Source organism: Triticum dicoccoides, chromosome 7A (assembly GCF_002162155.2).
Source record: "Triticum dicoccoides isolate Atlit2015 ecotype Zavitan chromosome 7A, WEW_v2.0, whole genome shotgun sequence".
Taxonomy (NCBI): domain Eukaryota; kingdom Viridiplantae; phylum Streptophyta; class Magnoliopsida; order Poales; family Poaceae; genus Triticum; species Triticum dicoccoides.
This window is the reverse complement of record NC_041392.1, coordinates 29,414,238-29,430,247: the sequence shown is the minus strand read 5'-3', so window position 1 is coordinate 29,430,247 and position 16,010 is coordinate 29,414,238. Positions and strand designations below refer to the sequence as shown.

General features: G+C 45.9%; 1 protein-coding gene across 2 annotated transcripts; it reads right to left on the bottom strand.

Moving 5' to 3' along the window:
• Nucleotides 1-442: 442 nt before the first annotated feature.
• LOC119331261 (probable E3 ubiquitin-protein ligase XBOS36) lies at nt 443-5,819 on the bottom strand. Of its 2 annotated transcripts, XM_037604431.1 has the most exons (5): nt 5,446-5,819; nt 3,035-3,094; nt 1,906-1,977; nt 1,159-1,792; nt 443-1,061 (listed from the first exon to the last, which is right to left on the bottom strand). In XM_037604431.1, exons 1-5 carry the CDS (start codon nt 5,623-5,625, stop codon nt 682-684), a joined length of 1,326 nt encoding a protein of 441 aa, XP_037460328.1. In that variant the 5' UTR covers nt 5,626-5,819; the 3' UTR covers nt 443-681. The 2 variants fall into 2 exon arrangements, with proteins under 2 accessions (XP_037460328.1, XP_037460329.1); XM_037604432.1 differs by lacking the exon at nt 3,035-3,094.
• Between the last annotated feature and the right edge of the window lie 10,191 nt (nt 5,820-16,010).

The following is a 16,010-nucleotide window of genomic DNA, read 5'->3' as shown; positions in this document are numbered from 1 at the left end:
TTTTTTTTCATTTTCATTTTATTTTTTGGTTTTCATTTTTTTTTCTCTTCTTTGTTTCTTTTGGTTTCATTTTACATTTCTTGTATATGTCAACAACAATTTTCTTATACACGTTTAGCATTTTCCAAATACAAATTTAACATTTGTTAATACATGGTCAACGTTTTATATAATACACATTTTAAACAATTTTCAAATGCAAGATTAACATTTTTTGAATAGTTGGTCAACATTTCCCTAAAGACACTTCTAAACTTTTGAAATGCTTGATTAGCAATTTTTCAAATTTAAAAGGTTAACATTTCGTAAATCCGTAAACAAATAAAAAGATTAAACTTTTGGAGGGAGTACTTGTTTTCTTCTACTAGTAAATGGCATGCATTGCGTAAACAAACACAGTTTTGTCGGTCACCCTACATGCATTTTGTAGTCCTCACCTCGATTGGAAAGAATCGCAACTTCATAAGATCAATGTGACTAGTGGTATAATTTACAAGAAAGAATTTCTATGAATGTCCACCACATCCACACCCCACTACCGTATCTACATCATTTCATCACACCACAAACACAACAAATCAAATGGTATGCCAGTTTCGTCTGTGTATACTACTCCTGTGAAACTTTTGTATGTGCACGATGAAATTCCTGCGAAACTAATCCGGGCAGAGCCGCTGGTTCTCAGGACAAGATGGCGGAGGGGCCGGTGAACGGGGCGCAGTAGAGGGGAGCTATGGCGGCCTCCGGGCCGTCCAAGCCGCTTCCGCCGTAGCTCCGGTGCCCGGAAGACCGGCATGTGCTTTTCTCGTCCTCCTCATCCTCCGGGCTGCCGTGGCGGTCCTGGCAGCGCGCGCACGCGCAGGGCAGGCTGCCGCTGCCGCCCATGCTCTGGTGGTCGTCCTCGGGCGGCGCGGTGGCCGCGGCGACGGCCTTCCTGAAGGAGGCGATGCCGCTCCGGCAGAGCGGGCACGGCACGGTGCCGGCCAGCCCCGGCACCTCGTACGCCTTCATCACCGTGCACAGGTCCATCGCGCACTTGAGGCACAGCTCGTGCCCGCACACTGCACGCCGATCGTACCAGAAACGATCAACAGATCATCGAAAGGTTGACAAATTTTTTGCAGGTGATTGGGCGAACGGACAAGCAGAGTAGGGTACCTTCGGCGGCGACGTTGCAGGGTCTCTCGAGGCAGACGGAGCAGGCGTCGTCGTCGTTGCCGGCACCGGAGTCCGGCGAGGCGGGGAAGCCGGCGGCGGCGTAGTCCCTGGCGACGGCGAGGAGGGAGGGGAGCGGGAGGGAGAGGTAGGCGGAGGGCGGGAACTTGGGGACGGGGAGCTGCGACTTGGGCGCCAGCACGTGCTCCAGCCAGTTGCACTTCCACATCCGGGCCACGTCCACGGCGAGCCACCCGTTGCAGTTGGCGGCCATCCGGTCGGCGCCGCGGGACACGAGCACCTGGCAGCACCGGACCTCGCCGCCGGACGCCGCGTAGTGCAGCGGCGTGCTCCCGGCGCCGATGGCCGCCATGGGCGCCGCGGCGCAGGGCAGCGTCTGCGCGTCCAGGGACGCCCCCTCGTCGACCAGCAGGTGCACGCAGTCCACGTGCCCGTGCAGCGCCGCCAGGTGCAGCGCCGTGACGCCGCCGCCCGCCGCGCGGTTCGCGTACCGGGCCCCGGCGCCCTCGCCCGCGCCGGCCGCGTCCGCCAGCAGCAGCCGCGCGCACCGCACGTGCCCGCCCGCCGCCGCCGCGTGCAGCGCCGTGCGCCCGGTAAGCCCGTCGGCCTTCCACACCTGATCAATCGATTCGGCCACAAGCAAAGATCGCGATCAAATTCGATTGATCTGCGGGAACAGAGTAGCAGCAAGCGAGCTGAATCTTGGCTCCAATTACAGTAGTGGCGTACGTTGCATCTGAAGGCAAGCACCGTCTGAACCACCTCCCAGTGCCCTGAGCGGCACGCTTGCATCAACGGCGTCTGCAGTTCAAATCAACGGTCCATCAATTTGCATTTGGGGGAAAAACACGGTCCATTTTACTGAGCAAAACGAAAAGCCAGTACAAATTTGTCTGATGGGATTACAGCAGAGGTACACACACAAAAAAACAAACAAACACAGTATGCAGTTTTCAACATGAACTTTTTACTGCCAAGAAATTATCTCTCCCATGATGCTTGTACATAATAATTTCCGGACCACATTTTTTTAATGTAGGAAACACTTTGGAGTCCACTACAAATGTGACGTCAGATTTTTAATCATGGCAAATCGAATGATTTTTAGGAGAATTATGTTCTCCAAGGATGGCAAGTTTAGTTGCTAGCATGGCAAATCCGTCTCGGTTCATATTTTTGTCAGAAAATTGACGTGCTTGCAAACTTAATTTCCCATCATCTCGCCAATATAAATTGCCCTGAAAAACGTCACATTTGTTATGGCTAAAAATCGGATGTCGGATGGATCCTTCTATTTATCTCTCTTACTGTTACTGCCTACTTATGTCGACGACTAAGTAGAAAATCCATAATTAAACCTTTACAGAAAACATAAATTTATAAGAAAAAATATATAATGGATCCTTGAACTGTCAAAAATCTAAGTTTGGTCCCTCAGTTTCAATACAACACAATTTTTAACACTCGGCCTTGGTCCATTTCTTCAATGTAAACCCTATAGGATGGTGTTGCAATGTTTTTCGCCCACGTGGCAACCCCGAGTAATACAAACTTTTGGAAATAAGCAAAACATTATGTGAAATGAAAGTAATAAAATATGTAAATAAAGTATTCATTTAAGATTAGTTGAACTCTATATTTTCTCTCTCTCTCAAAAGTGGTACCAACAGCAACACGCGCGCGACAGGAGGCAGCAGCGTTGCATTGACGACCGATCGATCGGAGTCGGAGAGATCAGCCTCAGAGACTGACACATTGAGTTGGTTGGGAACTTGAGATGAGCAATAACACAAGCCGGCCAGCACTGTTCACCTCACACTCTGGCACTGACATACACACATACATTGATATTGCATACCTGTCCGTACACGTTCCTCGCGTTCGCGTCGGCCCCCTTCTCCAGCAGCAGCGCCGCGATCTGCACGCACGCACGCACGTAAACACCTTCGGAACCTTTTCAAGAACACGCAAAAGCTTTTTCTTAATCGCCGCGACGGCACGAGGGGAATCGATTTTCGTTTTTATTTTGCAGTAAAATAAATAAATCAAATTAGACAGGATGTTTACGTATGTCGTACTAATAGCGTTGTGTGTCTAGGTCGGCGAACACGTGACTTGATCGTTAACGACTGTACGACTGCGGACGGAAACAGTTAACCAGCTGGCTCGCTAGCTACTGCTCATCAACTCATGTACTCCAACTGCATATATAATCACTGTCTGAGCATATGTTTTTCGACAAAATCGTCAAAGCGAGCCAGCCGGACGATGGAGCGGACAGGACGACGCTGCGTTTGATTAATTTCTCCGTGACTTTCGTGATGGCGTCCTGACGCGATGGGTTTTAGCCTTGCCCACTACTACTAGCTGTACTGTCAATCACAGTTTACTTGGCACATGCGTCGACAGCAACGCAGCAACTTGTGCTGCGAAAATCAGTGCAAGTACTGTGCATGTGTGCTTCAATTGCACGAGGCGGTTAACTTTTTATATAAAAGCCCTCAAGAAAATTTGGCCATGCATTCTACGTCTTCTTTCTTGATTATTACGGAGCACTCGAGGCACACACATGTATGCACATTTAGCCTTACCCATTCTTGAAAAGGACTGTCCCGTCATATTTGGATTTTCGGGTTTGCTAAGTTGCCTGGAAATCGAATTTGTGTAAGCCGATTTTCTGGGAGAAGGAAGAGAGGTGGGGCCGAGCAGGGGACAACATGGTAGCGGCGTTGTCAGTGGAGGGGAGTCGGAGGCTTGACGGTTTGGATGGAGGGTGGGTTGTCGGCTCTAGAGAGATGGCCGGGTGGGTAGGGCGACAGGCCGGCAAGGACACGCACCGATGCACGGGAGCTGTCATTGGCCATGGGTGGCGGCAGAAAGCTGTTAGGGCGGCGCCAGATCAAGCGGATCACAAGGAATGCGGAGTAGTTGGCTGGAGGAAGGAGAAAGCACGACAGCCATTAGATACAGAGGAGAGACGAGAAGGCTAAAAAATCAACTTGCCAAAAAATAATAGACAACTTGTTGGATTTCCCTACAATTTCACATCAAAATCTACGTGTCACTGTCTAATACACTGAACGCACCTACCTGGCTACCTGGCTCCCATTATATACCATCAACTTGGGTGAGAGGAAAACCATCAAGTCAAATAACCTTTTGATCCATCTACCCTATTACACATCAGCTTGACAGTAACCCGGCCCGAAAATATCCCAACTAATTAACTAGCTACTGGTGCCAACTTGCGTGCAAAAGAATGCATCGTCCCTACTACAATGGTGACTCGACCTCCTTGCCGTGAATTTTTGGCCACACGACGACGAAGGGGTCATTTTCTACCAAGGAAAAATGAGTCGTGCTTGCTTGGAAAACCACAGCCGGAGGACGCACGCATGCACCCCAAATCAAATCTCATATGGTGGAGTCGGTAGGTTTTCTTGTCGATCGACTCGCGATTTTATTTTATTTTATTTATTCACGGTTTTGTCCGTGGTTAAGTGAAAGCTACGGTGGTTATGCTAGATAGGTGTCCGTAATGATAATTAATTTGGGGAACAAATTGGATATGGTGGTACCTTTCGAGACATTACTAGGAGGATCAATATGTGGGATCTACGTACTAGCTGATTAATCCGGGCCACTTGTTTTTTCTACGTTTTGTTTCGTTGAATTTATTTTGGCTTTTCACGAATATATATATTTTGAGCACCATGATGTGAGCTTGTGTACTCCCTCCGTCCAAATTTTTTTGTTCCAAGCTTGTTTCACAAATGGATGTATGTAGCACTAACTTGATGCTATATACATCCATTTATGGAACAAGCTTTTTCGGACGGAGAGAATAGTTATTAGTCAATGAGCCTCAAATTTAATGGACACTCTTAGACTCGCAGTTTGAATTTTGTAGGGTTGGCATCTAGTGTCGGTTTTCAAAATGCAACTTATCTTGCCATTGCAAAAAAAATAATCCGTAAAGCACCAGCCATATTGAACATTGAACTTGTAATAAAGAAATAAAATAAATGGCATGCTGAACTAGGCCCGCGCGTTGCATGGTTTTGAATTCAAATTGCACCCGCTGAACTAGTCCATGCAAAACGGAAACAAATCCGCATGCATGCAGGCAGGCGCGCGCGCGGCGGTGGCCGGCGTCGAGATGCCGGAGGACACGCGTACGAGCAGTCGAGCGAGCGGGTCGTCGGGCCATCTCGCCGGCCGGCAAGCCGGCGCGCGCGCGCGCGAGGGCACGTGCACGTACGTACGTACCTCGTGGTGGCCCTTGGTGGCGGCGAGGTGGAGCGGCGAGCTGAGGTTGCCGAAGGTGGCTGTGCACCGCGCGAGCCCCGGGTCCGCCGCCAGCAGCCGCCGCACCTCCGCCGCGTCGCCGTCCCGCGCCGCCGCCGCCAGCCGCTCGCCCAGCCCGGCGCACCCCAGCGCGTTCCCCATGTCTGTACTGATCAAGCTGACGCGCCGCCGCCCACCGTCTACTACCGAGAGCCCGCGCACCCGCCGGCCGGCGCCCCGTCGCTAGCTGGAGAGCTAAGCTCACGGGACTTCTCCGGTCGTTGTTGGCAAAGGAGATTGAATCTGGTGAGCTAGGTGCGTGTGAGCCTAACACTAGGCCACCACATATATATCTGAGATTTGTGTCTATCTCTCGTGCATTTCTCTTCCGGCTAGCCTAGAAAGTTTTATATGTGCACTCTTCTAGTTCTGGCTTAGTGTGATCCTGACCCATGAGAGAATTCTTTTTCCCTTCTTCCTCTCTCACTGTTATGATATCTTGGTGTCAGCATATGAGGCCAGACAGCTGGGCACTAGTGTATTGATTAGTTGTGCATGGCCCCTTTTGTGCATTAACCCCTGTAGTTGCATGGATTCACCTGCATGCCCACCACCTAGGCCTAGGGGTAGCTTCAGAAATAACCCCCTACAAATGTTATTTTTGAAGTGATGTGTATCTTTGGTGCGACATGGAGACTGTCTGGTCGAACAAGACGGGTGTCGGCTATAAGTGGCTCGGGAGTATCATGTTGAAGTGGGGCGTCGGTCAACAAGTGAAGGGTCGATCTCCAAGAAAAAATATACGCGCCGACAAATCTCCAAAGCTCTTATCAACAATGTGTCGCTCGCCAACACGGTATCATCTCGATTGCATCCTATGGTCGAAGAATGTCCCGAGGAAGTGAAAGCGATGCATGCATGAAATTGTACTGAAAACGCCGCAAGTCAATTCATTGTCGATCATATATACCACCCCTTCGTGTAAAACGGTGAACTATGAAGAGTCAACCCTAGCGCCAAAAGAGTCGACGTGTTGCACACCTGGTTGTGTGGTGCTAAGTTGGCATGGAAAAGTTCTCCTTACAGTGTGTCGAAATCATCCACAGCCAAAGAGACCGTGCAAGATATATTCGTAAGTGTATGACAGTGTGATCGATGTAAGTATCGGCCAACCCCCACTTAGCACTAACTCACGGGTGCAACTAATCTAGCTAGCTAGTGGATCAAGTTTCTCCACTTGGTAGCGTCAGTTCCCTTCACTTTCTGCCACTTACATTTCGTGTCTATTCACCGAAATGAAACACTATTATGGTTTTATCACCTTCATTGTCATCATTTTTTAAAAGGTTATTTACTGGTTAATAAGTAGTCAAGGCTTTCCGATCATTTTCAGTGTCTTTTTTTGGAATAACTTTTTTCCTGTTTTTTGTAGAAAACTTATGTACTGAAAGACATGTCTCAACCAATTCAATCGACTTTCAATTTTCCCGCAAAATAGAAAACAATCCCAAGATAGCATGTTGGGTCCCAAATGCCATGCACAGAGAGAGACAAGTACCATTTCATTCAACCCCAAGTGCATCAATACGTACTCTTCACTCGCATGCATGATCTGATTTCATACAACCAGAACCCCCTTCATATATACTACCAATGTCAAAAAAAATTGTCAGAAGGTTCCTGAGCTCATGTAGCAAGATATATATGGAATTAATGGATACAACATCGAGAGAGAGAGAGAGAGAGAGAGAGAGAGAGAGCCAAAGATTTATTATTTTTAATCAATATAGTCACAATAGGGGTACGGCCTTGAGTGAGATTTGCCGAGAGAAAAGGCAAGGCATCCAATGGACGTATAGAGCAATCAATGGTGATACCTTTCTCAAATTTCATTACGAAAAGTGACTTATTTATTCTTTGGTGGCCAAGCAATTAGGTAGGTAGGCGTTGAGCAAACAAAGTGCTTGGATGTCACCATCTCATTCATAACATATAAATATATACTATTAGTTGGAAACCAAATGAGATATACACAGGAGCAGTTTGCAAAGGAAAAAAATATATATTATTATATCAACATAAAATAAAATGCATCATACTGTAGCATCCATTGGCTCCTTGATATGTGAGCTTCATAGTACACTTGAACAGCTGCGCTATCATTAGATTCATGGCAAGATAAGGTGGAGCATACTACTGTTCTCGCTTCTGAATGCACACAAGTGCGCAAATCACTTCCTACAATCTCTGTACACGACTTGGAGACTTTGAACAGAGAAACCATAATTTATTGTGACAGCATGAAATTTCATTTCGTATCACGTAATGTCCTACCTACCGGCACTACTATTTCATTGACCGAACAGTGGAGACCGGTGCATGTCACGTATAGTTATTATGAAGTGTACAAATTCAAGGGCACATGTCGAAATAATAACTTCACGGAGGGTACGGCTGCGAAGCGGTACATGATCGAACACGTCATCATCATTGGTATCGTCCGAGCAGGAATGACTAATTAGTGAGCAGAATTAAGAAAGTGCTAATTGTTTTTCTAATGTCAGGAATAAAGAGGGGCAACTTGTGGCAGCACTCATCGGCGAGTTTGATCCGTTCTGAAGTCCAAGGGAAGAGTATCTTGATCGTAGGAATCTCTGTGCGTAGGGGGTGGATTCTTTTTCTTCCTTTTTTTCTTTTTGAACTTGGGTGGTGGATTCTTGCAAGGAAGGAGAATCTCCAGTTGCTTCGTCCACGCTAGCTTTGTCCGCCAATCACCCGGTTGCATTTCCGTATCAACTTGGCCTTCTATGCGGATAGGATTTAGATTTAGGAGAGGACGGATTTTCAAAACTAATCTTGATTCCTTACTTGTATAATAACTGTTGAGGGGATCTTTCATTCCAAGGACTTTTATAAGAAATTTTAAAGATTACTTCAGCATCTTTAGAAATTTTACCCATTTGTGTTGATTGATTTGTACATAAGGGCATCACCAAGCTGACCTCTAAAACGGACACTGTATTTATCCATGAACTGGCTCAGACCGACACTGATGCGGGAGCCAGCCATCCAACCATGTCGCTTAAATGTCCATATATGCATGTGCATGTCGCGGTAGAAGAGAGGGGTAGGGGGGGGGGTCTGGATGTCCGACGTGGTGACTTTTGGTTGGCCAGGCAGATGTCCGGACTCCTCCAAAGCCTCTAAGCTTGCTTCTAATTTGACGGAATATGGACATCCGGTCCAGTCTGTGGACGTTTGAGGGATAGCATTGGATGGTAAAAAGTGTCTGGACTCTCGCAAAGGACATATATGGACGATTTGAGGGTCCACTTTGAAGATGCCATAAGAATCTTTCTGAAAACTCCTTGTGTTTTATTTCACTTCCTGATAAAAGGTTGTGTTTTTATTAACTCATAACGAAGCATTAAGAGGATGCAAACATGATGAAATATCTCTATAGAAAAGGATGCACACGCCCAACACCAATGCACACACGAAGGATCATGCTGACAAATTGCAGACATATAAGATCACTGTTGTGCCTAGGTGGAGGGAATAAGAAAAAACAATAAAAAAACATTAATCCCAGTCGAGCATTTGCAGCTATTGAAAATGATGTAAGCGTATATGGTTCCAACATAATATCCGCGCGAAGTAAAAACCATGCACACACCAAACAAATTGTTAGTCACCCGAAGATGAATGGAGCCATTGATCACATGGTGAAGAAGATGATAACACCAAAATTCCAACTTGGAGATGACCCGACAATCCCATGCTTTTCATGGCTGGTGTCAAATATGGGCACCTCAAGCAGTACACCACGAGTTGTCATTGTCTCGCCATGGTGGTGATTATCACCGGCAAATTGTCACGGACCATCTTTGTGACGCTAGTTGCAACGAAGGATTGTCGCCACGCTCCGTGCCGATACCTCGACCACCCAAAACAGGGCAACGATGATGTTTTTTTTTTGAGACAAGGGCAACGATGAAGGTGGGAACGGCATCGACGACTCCTAAGGCCCAAATACGTCACCATCGTCGACCCAAAATAAAAATTCTAAGCATGACTTTCGTCGACCATCTCACCGCAGCCAAACAATGCATCTCAAGGCACGCGGGTTGAGACGGAACCACGCCATCACCCTATGGCGGGCGCTGGTTCGCTACGGCCCAGATCAGATCATCGTGCAACCCACCACCGCGGCACACCAAGTTGGGCCAAGAACGGTGGATCCACGATGGTCAGCCGCCAACACCATGCCTCCTTGCCTGGGGAATCCTAGACGGCGCGTAGGGCGCTCGCGCTCGAGGTAGCGCGTACCCCCCTCTCGCAGTGCGGGTGTCATATGGGCCGGCCCATTTCCTGTTTTTTTTTTCTTTTCATTTTTTCGTTCTTTATTTTCTTTTTTCTTTTCCTTTTCCTTTATATTTCTCTTTCTTCTTCTTTACTTTTTTTAACCTTTTTTTACGAATTTTATTTTCAAATACACAAAAAAAATTGTTCATCGGAATTTAAAAAATTCATCAAAATTCGAAATTTGTTAATCATTAAAAAAAGTTCATAAAACTCGAGATTACTTGATCGATCTTAAAAAATGTTCATCAAATTCAAATTATGTCCATCAAATTTTTTAAAAAATCATCTATGTTTTCTCAAAAAAAATTGTTCCTCTAACTAAAAAAAGTTCATCATATTAAAAAAAGGTTCATCAATATCCAAATTAACTAGCATTTTTTGAAATTACAAACATTTTCTGAAATCATGAACATTATCGAAATCAGGGAAATTTTTTGGATCCACAAAATTTTTCAAAACTCTATTTTTTGAAATCCCAAATTAATTGAATAAGAAAAACAAAAACAGAAGAGAAAACAAAAAGAAAAAGAAAATAGGGGGTGCCCCGCCGCTGATCATGGACCGGCCAAATGGGTGTGCGAGGGGGACCGAGGGGGCGCGGGCTGAATAGATGCCCGCCCTTGTCCTCCGCCGGTAAACCTCCCGCGAAATCTAGGTACGTCCGTACGTGCAGGAGGAGGAGGCAGAAACCAGAAAGGGCGTCTTGCGTGTGTCGTCGTCCCCACGGAATCACCCTGCAGCCTGCCTCTGAATTACTCGCGGAGGGGCCGATCGATCCATCACCGACGACGACGTATATCCGGATCGCCCGAGGCATCGGCGTCCCGGCGTCGATCACGCGCTACAGTACATAGGTTGGTGCGGGAGAGTGATCGGTCGGATACATTAGCAGTGCTGGATGGATGTGTCCACGACGGCCAGGCCAAGAAAAGGACGCCATGGCTTGTTACAAAACGGGTGCTGGAGGTAGTAGGTGCGGGAGGGTGATCAGATCAGAACGAGGACAGATTTTATACCAGTCAGTTCATTGTCTGGCGGATACTCCCAGATCTAAAACGCTCTTATATTTCTTTACGGAGGGACTTCACGATTATCGTCCATGAATAGGAAGGCATGACAACCGCCAACTGATTCAGCTCGGGAGATGGGAGAGCTGCTCGCTGCATCCTTTGCTTGTGTGTACTGGTGTTCTGTTCCTCCTATCGGTAATCGTCGTACTACATATGATGCGTGCTCCGTACATCGACATAAAGGAAGGCTGCCGAGTCGACGCGCAAACTCAGAGTCGTCATAATGGCTACCTCCATGTCGTGAAACTCACTCATCGGTGGGACATTCATTTTTCCCCCATTTTGCAATACATGTCTAGTTAAATTCAGTTGAACCCGATCACGGCGGCAAAGGTTTTGGATAACCGCGCGCAGGATGGCGAGGACGATTCTGACAGGGCACCGATTTCTATGAAGATTTCGGGGCATGGGCGCCTGCTCGTAGCGCCAAGACCGCATCTCGCTACCAAGTTCCTGAACCACCAGATCCGCCGCCACAAAATGGCTCCACCACCATCGACACCATCAAGGCTTTGCTCGGCGACGCACCTTGGCGACTATGAGGGGAGATGAGGAGGGGCCCTAGGAGGCCGGATCTTAGGCACCCCGGTGCGGCCCATGGAGCTGCACAGGAGCGAGATCGGTGCGGTGTTCGACGGATACTTATGTATCGCCTCTTCTTGTTGTTGTAGAAGAATAACGTTGTATTGCAAATGCTTGTTTTTTTTATTTCTTTATGTTCCATTCTGATAAAGACTTTGAAATTGTCGATGGATAATATCCACCTCTTCCTCGTAATTTTGTCTAGTATATTTTTATTATCACAATGATTATTCTTAGACTGGATTACTTATCATTGCAAGGCCGCTAGGTTTAGCTTTGGAATCTTTTTTTTACTAGAAAGTTGTTTTTCACTGTGGATGAGGCTCCTTTTTGCGTAAATAATGGCACGTTCTGAAAGAATCTACCACAGTACCACGTCTTAATTGGCACAGCGGTAGACACGGGTCCTTCGAGAGTACGCGTCCACGAGGACCAATTGTTAACAAGGATTTTGTGGAGAGGTTCTGCGAGAATAATTCATAATGAGATCATCATTTTAGGAAATAATGCAGAACATGTAGTGATATTGATCTGGAAGAAGCAAGTAAGCAGGGGCGGAGCCAGGATTTAGACATGAGGGGGGCGAACAAGTACGACTTGTAATACAAAAAAGCTACATTAATTTCAATCAATGGATTTGCATTCTCAGATATGTGTGACAGTGTGAGCTAGAAGCAACGGGCTTGAAAAAACGAATCTGATTTTGTTGTATTCTTTCTCATCTTTCAATCATTGATTGAAACATTAAAACAAGTACCGACATTAGATATTTAAGTTAGAATCTGCCTTATGAAATTAGTAAGGGAAAAGTATATTTTTCGTCCCTCAATTCTCTCAAAAGTATAGAAACGGCCCCTCGACTCTAAAACCAGCAAATCATGGTCCCTCAACTTCTTAAACCGGATAACTTTCGTCCCTCATACTGCTTTTGATGGTTTTTGTCTGACATGAACACGGTTTTTGACCAAAACATGACATATCGCCTGGGTTTTGACCAAAAGTTGAGAGAGTTGAGTAAATAAGGACGTACAATATAGAAGATAAACAAAAGACACCAGATAAGATTCGGGCTGCACCATTGGTAGAGGAACAACGCTGACATGCAGGCCTGGTCGCGTTGCTCGTCCACAAGTTACATTTGGAGACCTTTTACGGTACATCAAAACTATATGAGCCGTCCATTTCAAGTCATTCAATGGACTAGATCCACTAATACTATTAGGAAAAATCAGTAGTATATTTTGTTTAAGGGGTAAAATTGGAAGGCTTACGAAGTAAATACCAAAACTCTACACCGTTGAGAAATCCGTGTGTTTTCTTGTGGGTTTATCCTGCTCCCACGGGACTGCAGGGACCGGTCCGTCCTAATACTTCCCGGCGGATCCTTGCCGGACGGTATTTTTGCCAAGGAAATCACCATGCACAAAAGTTGATTGATCAGTGTCCTGAGGCACTAGTACGTCGATGATTAGCTGATTGTTTTCCGGTGATCAAGCGGCGGCTGCGGCCGCTGCACGCAAGCGAAGCAGGCACAAGCAGCGAAGGCACCACTGATCAGGACGCTGCAGCGGCGGCTCCGCGGCCTGCTGGTTGATCCGATGCCCGGCCAGCGACTTGAATCTCCCACTTAATGGCACGGAGGCTAGCTCCTCTGATCGATTGTTGGGTATGCGCGTTGATGACCGGCGATGGCAACGACTGGGCCTTAGGAGGATGGTCACCGACACCGTGTGGGATTTTTCTAATTAAGAAAAAAAAGAGACAAAACTACCCCGCTAATCAACGGCTAAGATGATTCAATACTACTCGGTTCCATAGGTAGTATGATGCACCGTAAAAAAATCTCTACATTTGCTCCACGAACGACGCCGACCTGTCCATTTAAGCTTCGGCGTCAGCAAGAAATGCATGCTTGTGACCCCCGACCGCGTGGATGATGTGTCCACGTTACACCCGTGGCCGAAGGCGATGCAACTACATAGCTGCTGGACGTGAGCCACGAGGTCACAGTGCACCCCGGTGATCTTGTGTAGTTGTGTTGGCTGGACCAAGAACGAGGCCCTCCTGCCGTGCCCAGAAGGCTGTGTGACACGGCGGACGATTGCTGCTAGCTGCGTCGCACCGACGGGGTGAACAGAGCCGCTGTAGTTGACAGCGAACGCGCTGACAGCGGGCCGTGGCGCGCGCACGGACGTCATGCACGTACATCGCAGGCACACCACACATGCTCACCACGCATGCATGCACACCGGCATGGCATGCCAGTAGTAATACATGTGAGTTCAGCCTAGGGCGAGCGTGGCAACGCTGGTTTGATCCCTACAGCCACAATAATTTTTTAGTGCTCCTCTTATTTCAGCTGGCAGGTGGGTCCCACACAAAACCGTGTCGAAGTCAGACAGAAACCATGCAAAGCGGTATTGGGGACTAAACTTAACTGGTTTGAGAAGTTTAGGGACTAAAACTTACAAGGCGCATGGTTCTTTCTTTCTATGGTTCCAATCTAGATAATCGCTGCACGCGCACCTAACGTGTATCTTTGCTTCTACTCCCTCCGTTTCAAATTACTTGTTATAGAAATTGATGTATCTAGAACTAAAATACATCTAGATACATCCATACCCACGACAAGTAATTCGGAACGAAGGGAGTATAAATTAAAATTGACGGACTGATTCTTGATGTGAGCAATCCACGAGATTATATTGATGCCGGTTGGAGAAGTGAGTGACTGACAATAAAAATCCGGTGCAGTGATGTGAAAACTCATGCTGCTTGAATCCAGCTGGTTGGAGAAGTGAGGATTGACAGTCAATAGTTCAACAACTTATTTTTGACAGAATCTGATAAAGGGTAAATGAAATTTTCTTATATCTATGTTTTCCTCATGGAAGTGCTTTATAGTTTACTCATCTTACATTTTATCCTCTCATCTTCAGATGCTGCTGCATTCCATGTAAGATTTGGTTTAACTACTGATAAGTGTCGCGTCATCAACACCGACGGAAGGTACTATTTCAACTACAACATGCTTACTTAGTTATTCAGAGATTTTGTACTTACGATAAAATGCATAAAGATTATGCATTGAAAACTTAGAAGCTTTTAAATGAATAATAGTGTGCCATCTGGTCTTGGAAGTTTATCACCGCTAAAATATTCATGTGGAAATTTGAGGATTTATTCCATGTTGCTTCTTTTCGTGAGCAGTATCATGACTTCCAACACCCAAGTATATATGTGTATTTCGAATTAAAAGAAAATATCAAGATTGTCAACGAGCTCAGATTGCTACAATGATTTGTCAGAGTAAGTTGTGCATTGGTGGCAGACTGTTAGTACTCTTTTGGTATATTGCAGGTTTTGAGGCTTCCTGAGTAGTGACCAGAACCAATGTGCAATGAAACTGTTGTCTGCTTATGAAGAAGGAGACGCCGAAGAAATCAAGTGTGCTGCTCAATCAAGTGACGTCAATCACCTCGACCATGTACTGCTTTTGATCTCCTTAATTAAAATGTCATTGATGGCTAAACTATATATGTGATGCTACATTGCTCTACAGTGCCTATGCAATTATTGGTGAACAAATAGCTGAGGCATCATAAGTCAAGCATGTTATTGCACATGTCCCTCTAAATTCAAATCCAGTCTCCAGATTTTTAACTGCTATTGTGCCATCTTGTGTGCTTCAACGGTTATCTCATGGTTGCTGGGATACATTGTATATTTTCCAAACGACTACAAGCTCGTTATTTCATTTTCCCAACTTTAAGTTATATATTCCTTCTGCTATAATTCCTCGTTGGTTTATTTGTGCATGCGTGTTCACTTGTATTTTCCTAAATAGTCACCATAGGTAATTTGGCTTGCAATGAAACTACCAACATATGATCTACGGGCCATCAAGAAAGATCTAGCAGGTGATGACGGAGAGTCCTTTGGTGAGAATCTAACTCGACACAAAATGGCCCAGCAAGATGCATAGAAAACAATTAATCAAGCGACTAAAAAAATTACGCCATTCATGAGCAGGAAAGATTGTAAATACATCCTCTGAATGACATAGAAACTCTTAGGCTGCATCTGTCATAGAATTCTCCTTGTTTCTCTTGCTTTTTTTATCTGTGCACATACATCATAAATCTGCATTTCTCACTTGATGTTGTTGAGATATTATAATTGGTTTGGCCACCTTACCAATGCCTTGATCTGTACATACCAGCAAGATTTCAAGTACAGATCGGTTCAACAACCCTTGCTTTGTACTTATGGTCAGTGACATAATCAGCTTGTTTTGAGGAATTTAAGTTTCACCTTGCATATCCACATATGTTTGTTGAATTCCTATTATTCTATCAACAAAATTGTCCATATATTTGTGTGAATCACTATCATTCTATCAACAAAATTCTATATACTTTGTGTGAGTTCCTATCATTCTACCGTCAAAAATGACGAGCGCAGCAATGCGCCCCAGCCTGATCTAGTTGGGAAACTATGGCTAAGTTGGGGTGGGGGTGATCTAGTTGG

Bases quoted from the DNA above. Each gene is read 5' to 3' on its own strand.
- LOC119331261 (XM_037604431.1), bottom strand. From the start codon at position 5,625: ATGGGGAACGCGCTGGGGTGCGCCGGGCTGGGCGAGCGGCTGGCGGCG. The intron at 1,793-1,905 runs GTACGCCACTAC...TCGATTGATCAG, and splicing joins TGCTTGCCTTCAGATGCAAC to GTGTGGAAGGCCGACGGGCT. The intron at 1,062-1,158 runs GTACCCTACTCT...ATCGGCGTGCAG, and splicing joins CTGCAACGTCGCCGCCGAAG to TGTGCGGGCACGAGCTGTGC.